Source organism: Egretta garzetta, unplaced genomic scaffold, assembly GCF_000687185.1.
Source record: "Egretta garzetta isolate BGI_Z169 unplaced genomic scaffold, ASM68718v1 scaffold306, whole genome shotgun sequence".
NCBI classification, from domain to species: domain Eukaryota; kingdom Metazoa; phylum Chordata; class Aves; order Pelecaniformes; family Ardeidae; genus Egretta; species Egretta garzetta.
Window position 1 is genome coordinate 3,039,609 of NW_009260131.1, and position 15,578 is coordinate 3,055,186.

At 39.6% G+C, this 15,578-nt stretch overlaps 1 protein-coding gene across 3 annotated transcripts in view; it reads right to left on the minus strand.

Moving 5' to 3' along the window:
* Window positions 1-12,115: 12,115 nt before the first annotated feature.
* FAM161A (FAM161 centrosomal protein A) overlaps window positions 12,116-15,578 on the minus strand; it is a 10,988-nt gene continuing 7,525 nt past the window's right edge. For 2 of the 3 annotated variants that reach the window (XM_035896962.1, XM_009641538.2), the window contains 3 exons: window positions 14,667-14,766; window positions 13,510-13,664; window positions 12,116-12,892 (listed from right to left, as the gene is read on the minus strand). In XM_035896962.1, the coding sequence (XP_035752855.1) occupies window positions 12,424-12,892; window positions 13,510-13,664; window positions 14,667-14,766 (724 nt within the window). In that variant the 3' untranslated portion in view covers window positions 12,116-12,423. The remainder of the gene's footprint in view (window positions 12,893-13,509; window positions 13,665-14,666; window positions 14,767-15,578) is intronic. The other variant, XM_035896963.1, reaches the window with a different exon arrangement.

A 15,578-nucleotide genomic window follows, 5' to 3' on the forward strand; every position in this document is an offset into this window, starting at 1 on the left:
GCCCAGCCGTAACGTTTATTTTCATTGTTTAAAATGACTCCTGAGGGAGATGTGGATGAAATCCTGGTACCTGTTTCAGTCAAAGCACTTGCTTCTCTTACTAGGACCTGGCCTTCCACCTCACTTTTTCAAATAAGCTCTTAGACTCTTGAGGCTGAGCAGAGAACATTTGAGCTGTTGTTCAAAATGAGCATGGAGCATGTGGTGTCTTTTCCCCCCTATCCGGGGCAGCTTGTTAATTAAATGGAGGACTCAAGCCTGTCTGGAAGGAACTCAGGATGGAAAGGCGAGGCAAACCCAGAGGACCAACATGAAGCACAGCAAACTGTTTTTTGAAATGGAAGTGCTAAAGTCCAAGCTTGAAAGGACAAAGAAAGGGAAGAAGGAAAAATCTTGATTCTGGAAAATTAGCAGGCGCTTATCAGGGACAGGAAATGTGGATGTGTTGATGTATGTATGCCAGTGTACAGCAGTCTTCTTTCCAGTTCCTATGCTTACTCTGAAGTGTTTCGTTGCTTGTTTCCTGTATTGGGAGAGATGAAAAAAGAAGCGGGGGGCAGGTTTTTCACCATTGAAGTTGCAGGGGGCAGAGGGTTTCCCTTCATTTCCACTGGTAATGAATAGAGAGAAAACCAGCTTTTTAGCTTTGTACAGTGGAAAGTACAGTGTAAAGAGAAACACTAGGTTGTTGGTAGCAAGATGTGTTCTTCCTGGCAAAACACTGGGGGAAGCAGTTAAGACACTTTTAACACTTCCACGTTCTCCAGGGCTATGTGTTTGCACATCACAACACTGCTCTGTGACTAAGGGGAGTGGGATAAATTTTTTCCTCTAGTAAGTCAAATCCTGAGAACTGAATTCTTGCAGTTCCTGTAACATCAAATGTAGGGGTCTTGCTGGGAATAAGAGTGCTTGGAAGTGTGCTGCTAAGTGCTTTTCTGCCACGTATCCCTCTTTTATTAAGTTAGGGTTGGGGCCTGATCAGTAGTTGGTCACTGAACATGCCCCATTGCAAAATGGACAACTTTTATCTAGAGAGATGTTCCAGCAGGTCACTTTCATTTTTATAACCTGCAGAGCTCTCCAGGGCTACAGGTATTGTCAGAGTTGTGCTCTAGGGAAACCCCCACTCTCAAACAGCAATGTTAACCTCTGTCAGCTCCCTTGAAATCTGCTGTGCTGTCCCAGACATACAGTGCAAAGCACAAGTTACTGTAGTACATTTGTACCAGGGTTTCCTGATCCTGAGTGCAGTGAGATATGGTCTAAAGTGAACCATTGTTATAACAATGATAAAAGACGCTGGGGTAAAAATAATGTTATTTCCTTTGGAAAGAAGAGTTCTATTTTTAATTTTTTTTTCCTTAATCTTTCTATTTCATTCTACCAGTGTTTATAGTACAGGGTACAATCCTTCTTGTTATGATTGTTTTTTGTGTGACTGGGACATAAGTAGATGTTCTGCAGCAAAATGTCTGGGAAACAGAGTCTAAAGAGCTTGTGTGGCAGGAAGTTCTAAAAAAATCCCGTGCAATCCCCTCTCACCTACCCCCCAAAAAAACCCCAAGCCCAAACAAAACAAGCAAACAAAAACCTAAAAGACTGTCATAGTGGAAAATTGTTGTATCCTTTCGAATGTAGCTTTTTAATCTATTCTGTTTTTTTAAAAGAGATACTTTCTTTTTGGAAAATCAGAATTGAGAGTATTGATTTTGATTGCTAAAAGGAAGTCAGACATTGGTGATGTTTTTTGGGTTCTGTGGTGTTGAATGGTTGGTAGGGTTTCTGTTTCAGTGAGTCCTCCTGCTCTCCTGTACAGCCAGTGGACCCAGACAGATCCCTGTGACTGCAGAGCATCCTCGTCTTCAGGGAGGCCTTCACACACACATTAGGCTGGTATTACTGCTGAAAGAGGTGGATTTTTTTCCTCTCTGCTATTATTCTCGTTTCACTCTTGCGATGACAACAAGCAGCGTGGCTGGCAAAGGCAACAGATCAGGAAATTAAACTGAGTGAAAACTTGTAGATAATTGAAAGAATTAGACTGAGTTGAGGAGTGGGGGGGAATAGAAAATCTCTCATTCTCAGTCCATCTCCTCTCCCCCACCTTTGGGGAAGCGAGGGTGCATTTTAGGTGGGGGGTGCTGTCTCCTTCTCTCTAAATTTCAAAGTGTTTTAACCAGTGCTAGAAGTGAGGCTGGACTGCTTTCTTGCACCCCAAAAATCACTTCATCGAAGGCTTTGTGGCAGGACAATGTGAGGAGGTTGCAATCCTAGTTGTAGATGGGATGATGTACTCTAGATGTTGCAGAAACACAAATCTTGTCTGTTCAGCTTCTTTTGTGGGTACTAAGGCTGCATCCAGATGAGGAATTCCAGAGGCACGCTGGTATAGCACAGCGTACGTTGTGTGGCTACTGGCAAAATTGCATTTCACACTGGTCTAGTAAAAAACCCCCAAAAGTTATAACCAAATATGTCTTCCAGCAACAGTGTTGCTGGTGAAAAAGTTGTTTCTGTGTGCACAGTCACCTGAGCAACAGATCCTATTTTGGCCCATGCCTCCCAGCTGATCTATCTATAAGGGAGAAGTCTGTACTGAATAGCAAAGGTGGGATCTTCAACATGACTGTAAAAAATATCTGTGCTAATCAGAAGTTGGGAAAAATAGTCAGATCACTTGGTATATTTGAGAACTGATTTTTGTACAGTAAACAAAAAGTAAGAAACATGCACGTGGGATGTCCATGTGTATTGGCTGAGACAAATTAACAGCTTGTCTTGTTGGTTCCTTCCTCTGCCTTTATTAGCAGTCATCTGATCTTCCCGCCCCATGTGCTTGCACTGATGCTCACCGAAATGGCTGGAAAGGGCTTTTGTTGTGGCATGGAGTGTTGTGCTGAGATTATTTCTACTATTTTAGCAGGTTGAATGGGCTTACTGGGTGCTCAGAAGGACTTTTTGATCTGGACTTTACAAGCCTTGGACCCTGTTCAACATTAAGTGGCCAGGACAGAGGAAAGGGACTGCTCCCTTTTGTCTGAAGCAAACTTTAAATTCATTTTAAACTGTTCTGTGAAACTGTAGGTTGGTTAAGAAAAAATATTTCACAAGTACTTTATCTCAAGTATGCCTCAGGTCTTTGTTCGCATTTATGGCAAGTGAATGTATCCACAGACGTGTGCACAAATAACAAATAATTTATCAAGTTATGATAATTTCCGTTATTTTATGGGATGCCTGCCTGAAGGAAATGGCAGAGCTGAAGGACTGTGTTGGATGGGTAATGTATGAAAGGGGTGGTCGTGGTGGTGAGTTAGGCTGGAATACAACTCACAGCAGATAAGGGAAGCATATTTTCAGGATCTGTGCTGTTTAGATAATGTGTTTTGATAAAACTGTTAGTAAAAAAATAAAAAATAATAATCTTACCACATCATGGAAACTACTTGGTTTCCTGCAATGTGATTTATGAATGTGGACAACAAATTCTGCCATGCAGTTTCTGTGGATTGTTTTGTGGTCCCTTTTGAGAAACCATTAGGAATCTCACCTATAGGTTAATTGCCATGAAGACAGACTTTGCTCTTTTTTCCCTAATACTTGGCTCTTGCAGAATTTCTTCTGCCTGAGGAATTCAAAGCTTTTTGCAGATATTGTAGGAGTTTTCTGTGTCAAGACACAGGCCTTGTGAGAATGGTGTGGAAAGTGCTGGAAGGTCCTTGGTGTACCTGGACATTTCCTGCTTGGGTTTCCTGCCCCGTCAGCTGCCAGCCATAGCAAGGGATAGAAATTCCTTTGGGATGTGGCAACTCTGTCCTGGGAGGAGTTATATAGGTATTAATTTCCCAGAAATACCTTCCAGTGTCAATTTTCTTTTCCCTTAGTGTTAAATTGAGTGAGTTTCACAGGTAAACAGTGCTGAGCTCAGCTGTGTGGCCTAAAATGGAGTTTAGCCTGCATTTTAGAGTTGTTGGCTCTGCATTAGGGTGAGGAGGGCAGACAGTAGACTTTGGTATTGTACCGTCCGTGAGGTGTCTAAAAGAGAACTAGCTGTTGAATAAAACTGAGCAACTTTTTCCTAGTTACTCTTTATATGAAGTTGAATATTACCCAGTGTATTTACTGCCTCACCAGTGCTATGTGTCAACGACTGTGGGTATTCTCCAGCTAACCCCATCTGTGTCTCCAGCCAATGTGAAGTGGTATATTTGTGCAATATCCCTGTGCTTTGTAAGTAATTTCAGAAAGATAACAAGCTTGGTGGATAGTGTTTTCTTTAATGTGTTAATGTATTAGCACCTCTACTGTGATAGATAAGCACAGTTTGCTTCTGAAGAAGGTGGAAGAGCTACAGAAAGCCCCTGAGAAAGTCTCCCTCGTGTAGCTTGGCCTCAGCTGTTCGTGCGAATGCAGCAAAGCTACCAGCTTTCCAGCAGACAACAGCAGATGTTGGGCCAGGTATGCAAACTGTAGAGGCGTCATTGCCTGTATTCAGAAACACATACAATCGCTGAGATAGCTTAATTCTTCCTCCGACTCAAAATCAATGGCATGTGGTTGGTGATTATTGGCTTCTGAAAGGAGCAGTGCAACGTGGCTGCTTGTATTTTAAACTGTTTTGTGATTTTATGCATGCACTTACATCATCCAGTGAGGAATGGGTGTACATGATAGCTCTAGCTATGATGATCAATTAGAAAAGTCTAGATACTCCTTTCAGAAGCCGCGCAGCCCCATGACTGAAGTTGCATGGCTGGTTTGAAGCTGAAGGCTATTTCTGTGCCACATTGAGCTGCCTTTCAGTGGGAAAGGGAGCTGTGTGAACGGGAGGGCCTGTGTGCTACAAGGGTAGTGTGCTATTTCTCAGGGTTAGAAACAAGCTGGAGCAGGCAAACAGGTACCCAGCCAGCTATACAAGGAGAGTTAAACTCAGCCTCAGCTTGCTAGGCCTGAATGAAATCAGCATTAACAGAGTATGAGGAGAAGGAAGGCTTCATCCAGGAATAAACTATGATCTAGTTAGCAAGCAAGGGAATATGGGAAATTCTCACTGAGGAAATTAAATGGACAGGGGTTTGCAGGAAGTAACAGGTTTTTCTAGTCTTCAAAGTGGGCAACACTGCAACTTTATTTTCTGCTTTTTATTTTAATTCTTAATTGATTAGTACCTGAGCTCTGACATTCACGTCCTTCTGGTCTGACTGCCTCAGGCAGTATCACAGTTTTGCAATATCATAAACTTCATGAACCCATTGATAGGCATTTCTTAATAATGGATGTTTTGCAGTGGCATGATAAGCAGGCTCTTTGTGTCAGTCAGACTAGCATTATCACTTTGTGCTGAGATTCTGCTGTGTAATATTTGAAGATGCTTTTTTTTTTTTTTAGCAAACTCTTTGAGTTCAAAACCCCAGATGGGTCGTCGTCAAGGAATGTGTTAACTCACACTTAGCTGTTTGTGTGGCCCCTTCAGTATTAGATCTGAGAGCTCATTGCTTGCCTAGCTATGATGGTGCCCTTGGCAATTCCAGTACCTTCAGGGGTAAAGGTGTTACTGGACTGAGATCCCCAGAGCAGAATTCTATCAGAATGAGACACACACATTAACAGCTGTAAGAGCTGATTTTTCTTTATTTGCTTTTACTGCTTATTACAAATGTAATTTGTATATCTTTTATGCATTTTAGAAAATGCAGGGTGGCATGAAATTTGCATTAAAAAGTATAACAGAAGCCCTTAATGAGAACCATGTACCTCTGTTAGCGTGGAAGGCTATGTTTGAAAATGGAGTAAGAATCTGAAGAATGTGGAAACGGGATGGTTTGTAACAATTCATTATGCTGGCAACCAGAATTTCCTAGTTGTATTAGTAGTGTGGTTATTTACTGTTAATAGGTAACCTGCTTAATCTTACTAGCCTTCTTATTGTTAACCTGCCTAACTATTGTTAGTAATCGGCTTATTGTTAGTAAGCCCTAACTATTAGTAGCAAGTTTTGAGTGGTGCAAATGCAAATATGCTTGGTTTTAGTCCTGTTGACAACTGGCTTCCACGGTACCATTTGTGTTCATTAAATTAAAGGTGGTCTCATTTACAGTCTTAATTATCAGAAAACGATAGTATTTCTTGCCTGTAAACAACTGCCTTCTTGGTGCTACAGACACTTAGGCATGTGGGGGATTTTCTCATGTGGCTAATCCTGGGATGCAGTTCAGTGAGATGCTGCTCGTAATGGGCCAGCCCTAAAAGGGTGAAGTCCCTGTCATCTCCTAACCTCACCCCCTCCTTTTAGCTGGGCTGTTTTCATGAGTTAGCTTGACTCAATGAAAGGGTTTGGAAAAATAAGGAGGAAAAGAAAGGATAGGGGAGGACAGAGCTTGTGCTCTTTGGGCACGAGCAAGCTGTTTTATATGCTCAGCTGTCTATGAAAGGATTTAGTCTGTGAGTAAACATGATGTACTTCCTCTGAAGTATGCAGAAGACAGACTGGATTGGGGATTTATTTCTGTGTTTGTGCACACTTAGCACAGTGGAAGCCTCTTAATGTTGCTATTCCTTAACACAAAACTAGTATCTAAAGCAGCACATCAGGTCCTACAGCCTTCTTTGTATCCGTGCAGTGTGATCCCTGATTTCTCTGCTTCTTCATCTGACTGCTAGAATTTTCTTAGTATACAGTAGGGATGGGAATTTTTCTGATACTGTTTTAAGTCTTTGTTCTGATCTGGCATTCCTCAAATACCTCAAATTCCTATTGAAAAAAGAAGCAGTTTTGAGTTTTGCTGGAGTATGCAAGGGCTTTTTTTTTTTTTTCCCTAAAGCCAAGTAATTAACAAATATTGTACAACCTGAGATGTAAGACTGAAATTCCACTGAAAGGTGAGGAGGACAGACATCAAAACGTTTCTAATTTTATCTGTGTGTTAATGTTTATAAGCATGCAGCTGCTATATCTTGTAATAATCCAGTAGTCAGTATTCCTGGACAAATGTATTCTGCGTACAAAACTGATGTTTGACTTAAATCTGTGGGCAACTGTATAGACATACTTTCAGAAATAATTTTTAATATATATTTTGATATTTAGAATGCCTATTATCTTCCAAGCTCAGGAAAATATTTTATTTTCTGCCATTCCAGAAGCCTGCAGATTCTAAGTGAGACTATAATTTCAAAATAGCCATGACTTTAAACATTTTCTTCAAGAGGTTGAATTCTTTTGTTATTCTCTGCATTTGGAGCAGCTGTTAAAGGTTAACGATGAAATGATTTTTGTTTTCCTCAAAGGAAAAGAGAATGTAGCCTCCTGCTTGATGTTACGGTAATTATGTACACAAGAAGATGGTTTCTAGAGGAAGCGGTATTGTATATACAAAGAACGCTTGAGAAATGCAGGTGAACCTGGAAGGCAAACCAAAAGACAGAAACAGCTCCTGAAGAGGGGTGGCTGTCTGGCCAAACCTCAAGATGTTGTATCACAGTCCACAGTGGCTCCCATAGCCTCACTGGAGTCCAGCTGGGTATTGTGCTTTTGGAGCCTGTTTTTTCCAAGTTGGATGCTTTCTTTTTAGGACAAGTGTTCAAGTGGCACTTTTAAGTTAGCTTTCAAAATTGTTATTGACTTCCCTGAGAACAATGCCACAATACTGCATTGCACCCAGAAAAAGCACAATATGCAAAACTCCTGGTTTCTTGCTTTAAAACATGGAAATAGATATTATTATATAAATAAATATAGAGAGAGAAATATACATAAGTAGGATTTATGTACAACCTGTCAGTATTAACATTTTAGGGCTACATTCAGTGCAAGTTACATGGGCGTGGGTGCTGAATAGTCACACGGGGCACTGCATCTGGCTGTAACTTAAAGTAGTTTTTATTTCATAGAATCATAGAATGTTTAGGGTTGGAAGGGACCACTAGTGGTCATCTAGTCCAACCCCCCTGCAGTGAGCAGGGACACTGCTAACTAGATCAGGTTGCTCAGAGCCCCATCCAACCTGGCCTTGATTATTTCTGGCTGTGGGCCTTGTACTTCCATTTGGCTTACTTGGCAGTGATATTCTTTTTCCTGTGGAATTTGCTACTGCTAAAACCACACCATTTCTGATGCCTCTAAACTTCAGTAAGCGCAGCTGGCTTATTATAGCATAGGTCCTACAACCTTATGACCTCTTTCAGCCTGAGCTCACCAGATATTAGAGCCTTTCCATAGCAACTGCACTGCCTGCGAGCACTGAACTTCCAGAATCTGTATCCCTTTCCTGGGATGTGGATCCCCCTACTAATGACACACACTTGCAAGCTAGTGCATTGCAGCCAAGTAATAATACTGACTCTTTGGACTGCCTGTAACATCGACCTTCTCTGGCATGGTGGATGTGGCTACAGCTTATCTCAGTGGTAGATGTGAGCAGATACGCAGGGCGGAGGAAGTTTAGTACAGAATTTCCAGCCAAGGCTATTGCTCACATTCATACCATGAGAATCACTCAGAATAGGATCTGTAGTGTTTACGGACTGAAAAGTACCGTTCTTCCAAATCTGCTGGAAACACTGTGCTTGCCACAGCCTTCGATTCAATCGCCTTTTTTTAGGATGACATTTTGTGGTACAATAGCTGTTGCTTAACAAGTCATCTGGGTCTTTCTCCTTACAGCTTCAGGTGATGAATTACTGTTAAAGTAGTATTATTCTTACGCTTCAAAATTATTATTTAATAATACAGTCTTACATGCAAAGTTATCCTCTTCTTCCCATGTGGTATTTTTAATCCTTTTTTTGATGCACCTTTCTCATTTTCTTTGCAAATTTTTGAACATGTTTCTACTTCTGTGTTGTGGCCATTAATTAAAATATTACAGACAGAATATTCAATAATCTGTGAGAAACTTTTCTATTCATCTCTCTCCTGCTAGGTAGCTTCCCTGAAACCGTAACTCATCATCATTTCTCCTTTATGAGCTTCTTACCTTAAAATGCTTCTGTTATATCTTTTTTTGTGAATCTAATTAGTTTTTTCTCCTCCATGTTAATCACATCGAAATGTTTTGAGTTCTGACAAATTACTACATATTCTGTTCTCCTTTCTATGATACTACTCAGCATCTTGGTAATGTACCAAAATCTTTCACCTGGATTTGGATTTCCATGTTGAAGTTATTAGGGTTTTTTTCCTTAAACATAGTCATTTTCATTTCAGTACCATCATCCTATTAGTTTCTTCCTGTTTTGTCTACATTTTAAATCCACCTCCTTGCCAAAAAAAAAAAAGGTCAAATAATGACTTGGTTTTTAGGCCAGCCTGTTCATCTCATGACAGCGTGGTGTACATGCCTCATTCTTTGCTCAAAGAATTTTTCAGTGCTGTACTTCGCTTCATGAGGTTTAATTCATCCTGACCCGTTTCTCCCTGGTTTTGTTCTGTCATCTGTGATTTTTCTTTGCCATTTCTTTCCCTTTTAATTCCGTACCGGAACACTTATCCCTTTCTTGTTTGTAATGCAATTTCTGAAGAGTTTTTTTGACTTAAATTTCATTGTTCTTTCACTTTGAAAATCTGTGCTGCTCAAAGTGATTTCTGTAAATGGTTCCTTTAATAGCTCAAAGTTTGATCTCATATCTTTTCCAAATTAAAGAATTCTAGTATATATTGTTATATGAAACCCAAACTGCCTTCTTGTCATATGAAAACCATTCTTTATCTTTGATCATTTTTGTTGCCTTCTTACAGTTACATAATAAATCCCTTTTAAGATGGGAGGACCAGGACTGCATGCACTATTCAAGACAGAATTGCTTTCTTTTTTCAGTGTATAGTATTGTATAGTGTTAGGAATATTTTTTCTTACCCTCACATGCATTTATTTGCACTTACTAAAACTAAATTATATCTGTTTTTCTGTCATTCAGTGTCATAAGATCCTTTGGCATATTCTTTGCAGTAATTTTCATTTTTTCACAGCATTGAATAACTCTGTGGCCTCAGCAAATTCTTTGGAATGTATACTACAGATCCTTTCTGAGTGTGCTGAACAGGTTGAATCTCATTGAATGCCTGCCGATAACTGCATTTACACTGTGAAAGTTGACTTTTCTTCCCTGAACTTTTAATTAGTTATTAATTCATTAAGACCTTTATTCTCCTACAATAAGGTTGGTTTCTTTAAGATCCTTTGATAGCAAATTGTCAAATGCTTCCTGAAAATCTAGGTAAACTGTATCAATTGGATCCCCTTGTCCACCTGATTCTGCTTGACTTTTTCAGAAATGCTAAAGAAGTTGAGGCATAACCTCCAAAAGCCGTACTAACTCTGCCTTGTTATATCACATTCATCCATGTGTTCATTAATTCTGTTCTTATTAAGTTTAAAACATCAATCTGTTATACACAGGTACTGAAATCCTCCTCTTAAAACCTAAAAAAAAAAAAGTGTTGTTTTTGCTACCTCCTTCCAGTTCAAAGGAGTTTTAGTAATATTTTTAGTCTATCTATATAGTTTAACAATTATATATTTATGTTCTTTTAGAACACTGAGTTGAGTCCTAACAGATCTTAAAACCAGATTTTTTTTTTCTGATTTGAAACCTCTTCAAAATAATCTGAGAACCATAATTTAGAGCTCCTCTGCCTTCTTTCAAAAAAACAGATTTACTAAAGAGACAAATACGAGTAATACGTGACTACAAATTCAAGAACATATTGTACAACTCTTCAGAATTACAGAATACTGACAAGCACAAGCAAACCAACCCCGAGTTTGTATTGTGGGGTTGTCAGGTATAACCAGAGGTTGTAAACTGTGATTTTTCCATCTGAAGTACTAATATTTTCATGTATGACATATATACAATGCATAGTTTATTTAAGTAAAAAAAAGTTTCAAATTCATATTAGTTATGCTCACACTTCAAAAATAAATAAAAGCAATAATGATAAAAATCTTCCAAACATTCTTACAGTTTCTCAAATCCAGGAGGAAGAAATAACAGACTTAGTGCTCTTGCGTGCAGCATGGAACAAAATAATAATAAAAAAATCCTTACTGTTAGTCATTGCAGATGCTTTTGCAAACCTGGTATTTTTAACAAATGCTTTTACTACTCAATGGACATGTTTTGAGCACCTGTGCAATGTCACATTATACTCTGTCCCAACAAAGCTTGTTTGCAATCCTTGTTTGTGGTCTGGTATCATGTGGATGCATCCTTCCCTAACACTGCATGTGACAGGTTAGCAAGAAAGCCAGTAATAAGAGAAGGTGCTACTGATACAAAGAAAAACAAACAAACAAACAAGTCCAAACCTTCCATTTGTATTCTTTGTTCTGCAGTAGCTGAAGTCTCAAGTAGCAAGTGTGTAAGAAAAGGTAGTACTAAAGCACTTCTTTCCATGCTTTAATGCAGCTAGAGTTGCTGGGCTGCATTTTTATCTGATGCAATAAGATTCTGTCTTTACAGCGTATGTTTACTGTCTCAGTAAAGAAATTTAGAGATTAATGTCAGCATTTGTTGTTATATTACAAAGACTGATTTTACAGGAATATGGGAAGAGCTCTTCAAAACAAAATGGAGTTGAAAGAACAGTTTTGGTGCTTGGATAGACAGTAATAGAAGATCAGCAGCATAACACACTAGTCTACTGGCTTACTCTTCTACCTTACTTGTCTGTAAGTGTTAAAAAAATCTCTGTGAAAGTTTACTCTCAGTGTACTCCAGGCATTTTCTCCACTAAAGGGAGAGCAACTGCAATACTGTTAGTATTTCAGTTGGACAAAGCAGTTGAATTGATATAACAGCTTGTGTCCTCCAAAAGCAGTAATCTTTTCTGGCTCTGGCACTCATCTGACCCATCGCTGAGCCAATTCAGCTCACTTAAGTGGGCAGAAGACAAACCCCATGGGAAGAGGAGGGAGGAACTGAACAGCTTAATTTGGCCATATTGTCTAACTGCCTGACAAGTTGTCTTCCTAGCAGCTGCTCTGTTGAAAGCACTCGGAGGTCTCGCAGAGCAAACCCTTGTTCTATTCGTTGCCGTCCTAGAAGCAGACCCCAGACGTACCGAAATGTGTGGGACTGGGAAGCACTGATAATAGCAAATTACTACTCCAATGCAGCATGCAAGACGTTATTATTTAACAGTGGTTGCAGTTCATTTTATGGACAGAGGTGCACTAATGTCACAGAAACCTAGAATAAAGATTAAAGTAAATTCTTTTCTTGGTGGAAATTAGTAGCTTGATCTTTGTTACTGGAAAATAGACAAAATTTCTGCACTGGAAAGACTGTTCAGCTAAGAGGTTTAAATTCACAGAATTTTGTATCTGTAGCAAAGCACCAAGTTTTTATCTGGCATCTATTTCACTTCCAGCAATGAAATAGGTTCCTGAGCACCGGGCTATCCTGTCTGCCTTCCTTTCACTTGGCTTCATCACTGCTGGGTTTCTCTTCTGAATCATCACTGTCATATTCCTCATCCTCGTATCGGAAGGCACCCTCAGCTTCAGGGTCAGACTGACCTTCCTCTTCACGCTCATGAGACTGGTCAGACTGAGAGCTAGGTCTTGGCTGATCGTCCTCCTCTTCCTGGGAATGGCCAGGTGACAGGCCTGTCTTTGCTTCCTCTTCCTTCTCCTCCTCCTCTTCAGAGTGCTGTCCAGAGGGGGGGCTGGAGCCAGACTCCTCTGTGTGATGAGGCTGATGATAAGCGAAAGGGCTGGCTCTTCCCTCAGCCTCCAGTTCACTGGACTGGCTGTCCTCGGTGCAGGCTTTGACACCTTTTCCCTTCTCTCCCTCCTCTTCCTCCTCACAGGACTGCTCAAACCGAGGACTGCTGTCCGCTGCTTCCTCAAAGGATTCCCTTTCTTTCACTTTATCCTTCATGACTCTGAAAAGACAATTTGCATGTGTGATTTTACTTTCAGGTAGGATGCTTCCCAGTAGGTTTTAAACTACCTTCAGGTAATCTAGGACAAATTCTGGTAAACTTGGCTGGGGTGGAACTGGGGAAGCAAAAGGTAAGAGGGGAGGCCAGTCTCCTTTTATGCTAGAAAGTAACTCAATGGTATTGCTTATATATTTCAATTTTTTTATTTCTGCTTCCTTTTAAATCATTATACCTAATGGATATTGAAAAGTAATTTTTATAAGGCTTATGTTAAAAATTCAGTAACGGTAATGCAGAATGAAGTGACTTAATAGCATCCTGGCAGAATTTTTGGTGAAAGGAACAAATAAAAAAATGTTTTCCTTAATTTTTCTCTGAAATGCTTTATGTAACACATCCAGTGCTCTCCTCTGTTTTATAAAATAATATTTAATTCAGGAAAAACAATAAAAAATACATACTAATGCTAACACTAGTAAAGCTAACTACATAGTCAAATATTTACCTAGGAAATACTACAAATAATTAAAAAAATCCCCATTACCTACACATCAAAATTACTTTCTAATTACTAGGTATGTAGTGGCAAAAGAGAAAAAGCTTTCAGTAACCTCTACCTTTCTCTGGCATCAGTGGAGTGACTAGAATCTTCAGCACTGTAGCACTGTAGCAATTTAGTTGTTTTTCCTTTCTTTGAAATAAACTCTGGGCATATCCCCAGGGCTCTCAGTCTGTTAGAATAATGCTTTTCTGCAGCTATTCTGGCATTTTTCTGTAGGAAAACCACAATGGTTATGTGTTATCTAAATGCACTGAATGCCTGTCTTTTGATACTTTTGTGTAGTTATAGTAACACTCTGTTTCATGAATTGCATCTGACAAGTTGAATGATTATTCACTGCAGGTAAGAATGGCAAAACAATACTAAAAAAAAATTTACACCAGATTTTCCTTTTCTGTACCAGTTTAAATCCAGTTTGCTGCCTGCACCCACTGGCTAATGAAGAGCTTTATGTTCTGTGTGTAGCTATTGAGGAGGACGAGGATGTGAACATGTAGAAAATAAGATGTGACCTTCCTAGGGCTTTTCCCCTATCTTCCCTCTCTGGGAGCTGCTACCCTAAAATAGCATCGATTCACCTTCTTATGGTGCTGTTTAAGAAATTACATAGATGTGTGTATCCACCTCTGAAACCGAGGGTGTAAATTCTGTTTCTCCAGGTAATAACTGAGTGAGAAGAACTCGTCCTCCAGTCTACACAGATGGTCCTGCCCCGCAGCAATGGCAGACCAGGAAAGCAACATAGACAGAAGGGACAAGGGAACCAGTGATCTATGACTTGCTGCCTCTCCGGGTTTGGAAACAAAGTCAGGGACCACACTACCAGCACATGGTTGTACTGAAATGGAGAGATGCAAGTACTGTATCTGAGCTTTAATGTAGATACTAAAAATACTCAAATTTTCTTATCACTTCTTTCCCAGCTTAAACCTCTCATGTTTTTGCTGTAAGCTCTTGTTGCATTTACTCACGTTACAACTGAACTGGACAACACGTTTGGAACAGCCATCTCAGTTCCCTGTGTAAGCAAAGCATGACTGCTTAGTCACAAAAATTAGTAATGTTTATATGGAGATGGGCCAAAAGAGATTAAAATGGAAACATACTGGTCTCAAAAGTATTTTTCAAGTATCGTCTATGTTGAAGTGTTTGGCTACAAATGTCTTGTGCAGTATTTGAAGGTAAGATTAAGTAACAGGGAAGCAAGACAACCTGAGTAACTCTTTCAAAAAGCAATGGCCTTTGATTTACTCTTTCTTCTATTTCTTGCAACTCTTGCAGATATTCTTGCATTCTCTGCTTCTCGTAATTCCTAAGGGAAACAGTAACAGAGAAATTATTACTAGTTTATAATACAGGAAGTAATTTTCTACAGCAGCTGAAAGTTAAATTGCTCATAACAAACTAAATATTGTCCTACTTACACATATAAAAGGTAAATTATTTTATGGTGGTTCCAGGGTCTGAGGTATATTGTCTCAGTTTCATAGCAATTGCTAGCCTGTAAGTACTGAACAAAACTGTCTCTGAAGCAGTCACTTTTTGGATAAGCAGGGAAGTCCTGGCTTGTGAGGTTAAATAGAGGCTGAGTTTGGATTCTTAGGTTTTTTGGATACTTAGGGTTGTTTTTTGTTTGTTTGGGTTTTTTAAGTTTGGCTACCTAGGGTTTTTTTTAAATGCCGAGTGCATACAGATATTCTAGTTGGTCTAACCAAAATTAAACAGTTTGAAATGAGTGATAAAATCAAAATACACCATAGGAAATTAGTATTAATTCAATAAAAATCAGTACTTTAAGGTAAATCTTGATGATAAGAATCTTGGTGCTTTACCAGCCTATCTCACAAGAGGGGTAGCCACATTCTGGATCACAGTACACTTTTTTCCTAGTTGGTTTGTCAAGGGCCCAATCAATACAGCAGGACGATGAAACTGTTGAATCATCGATTGAAATTATAATCTCAGATCCCAGCAAGCATTGGATACTCCAGGTAGCACGGGTTGTAATCCTCAGGGTGTGACAAAGACACCTCTTTGTGATGTTGTCTCTGTACTGGGCCAGCTCTCGCACTACTAAGTCAGACACTTATGGGCAAGCGTGAGAGCTAGTGGGATTTTACGCTT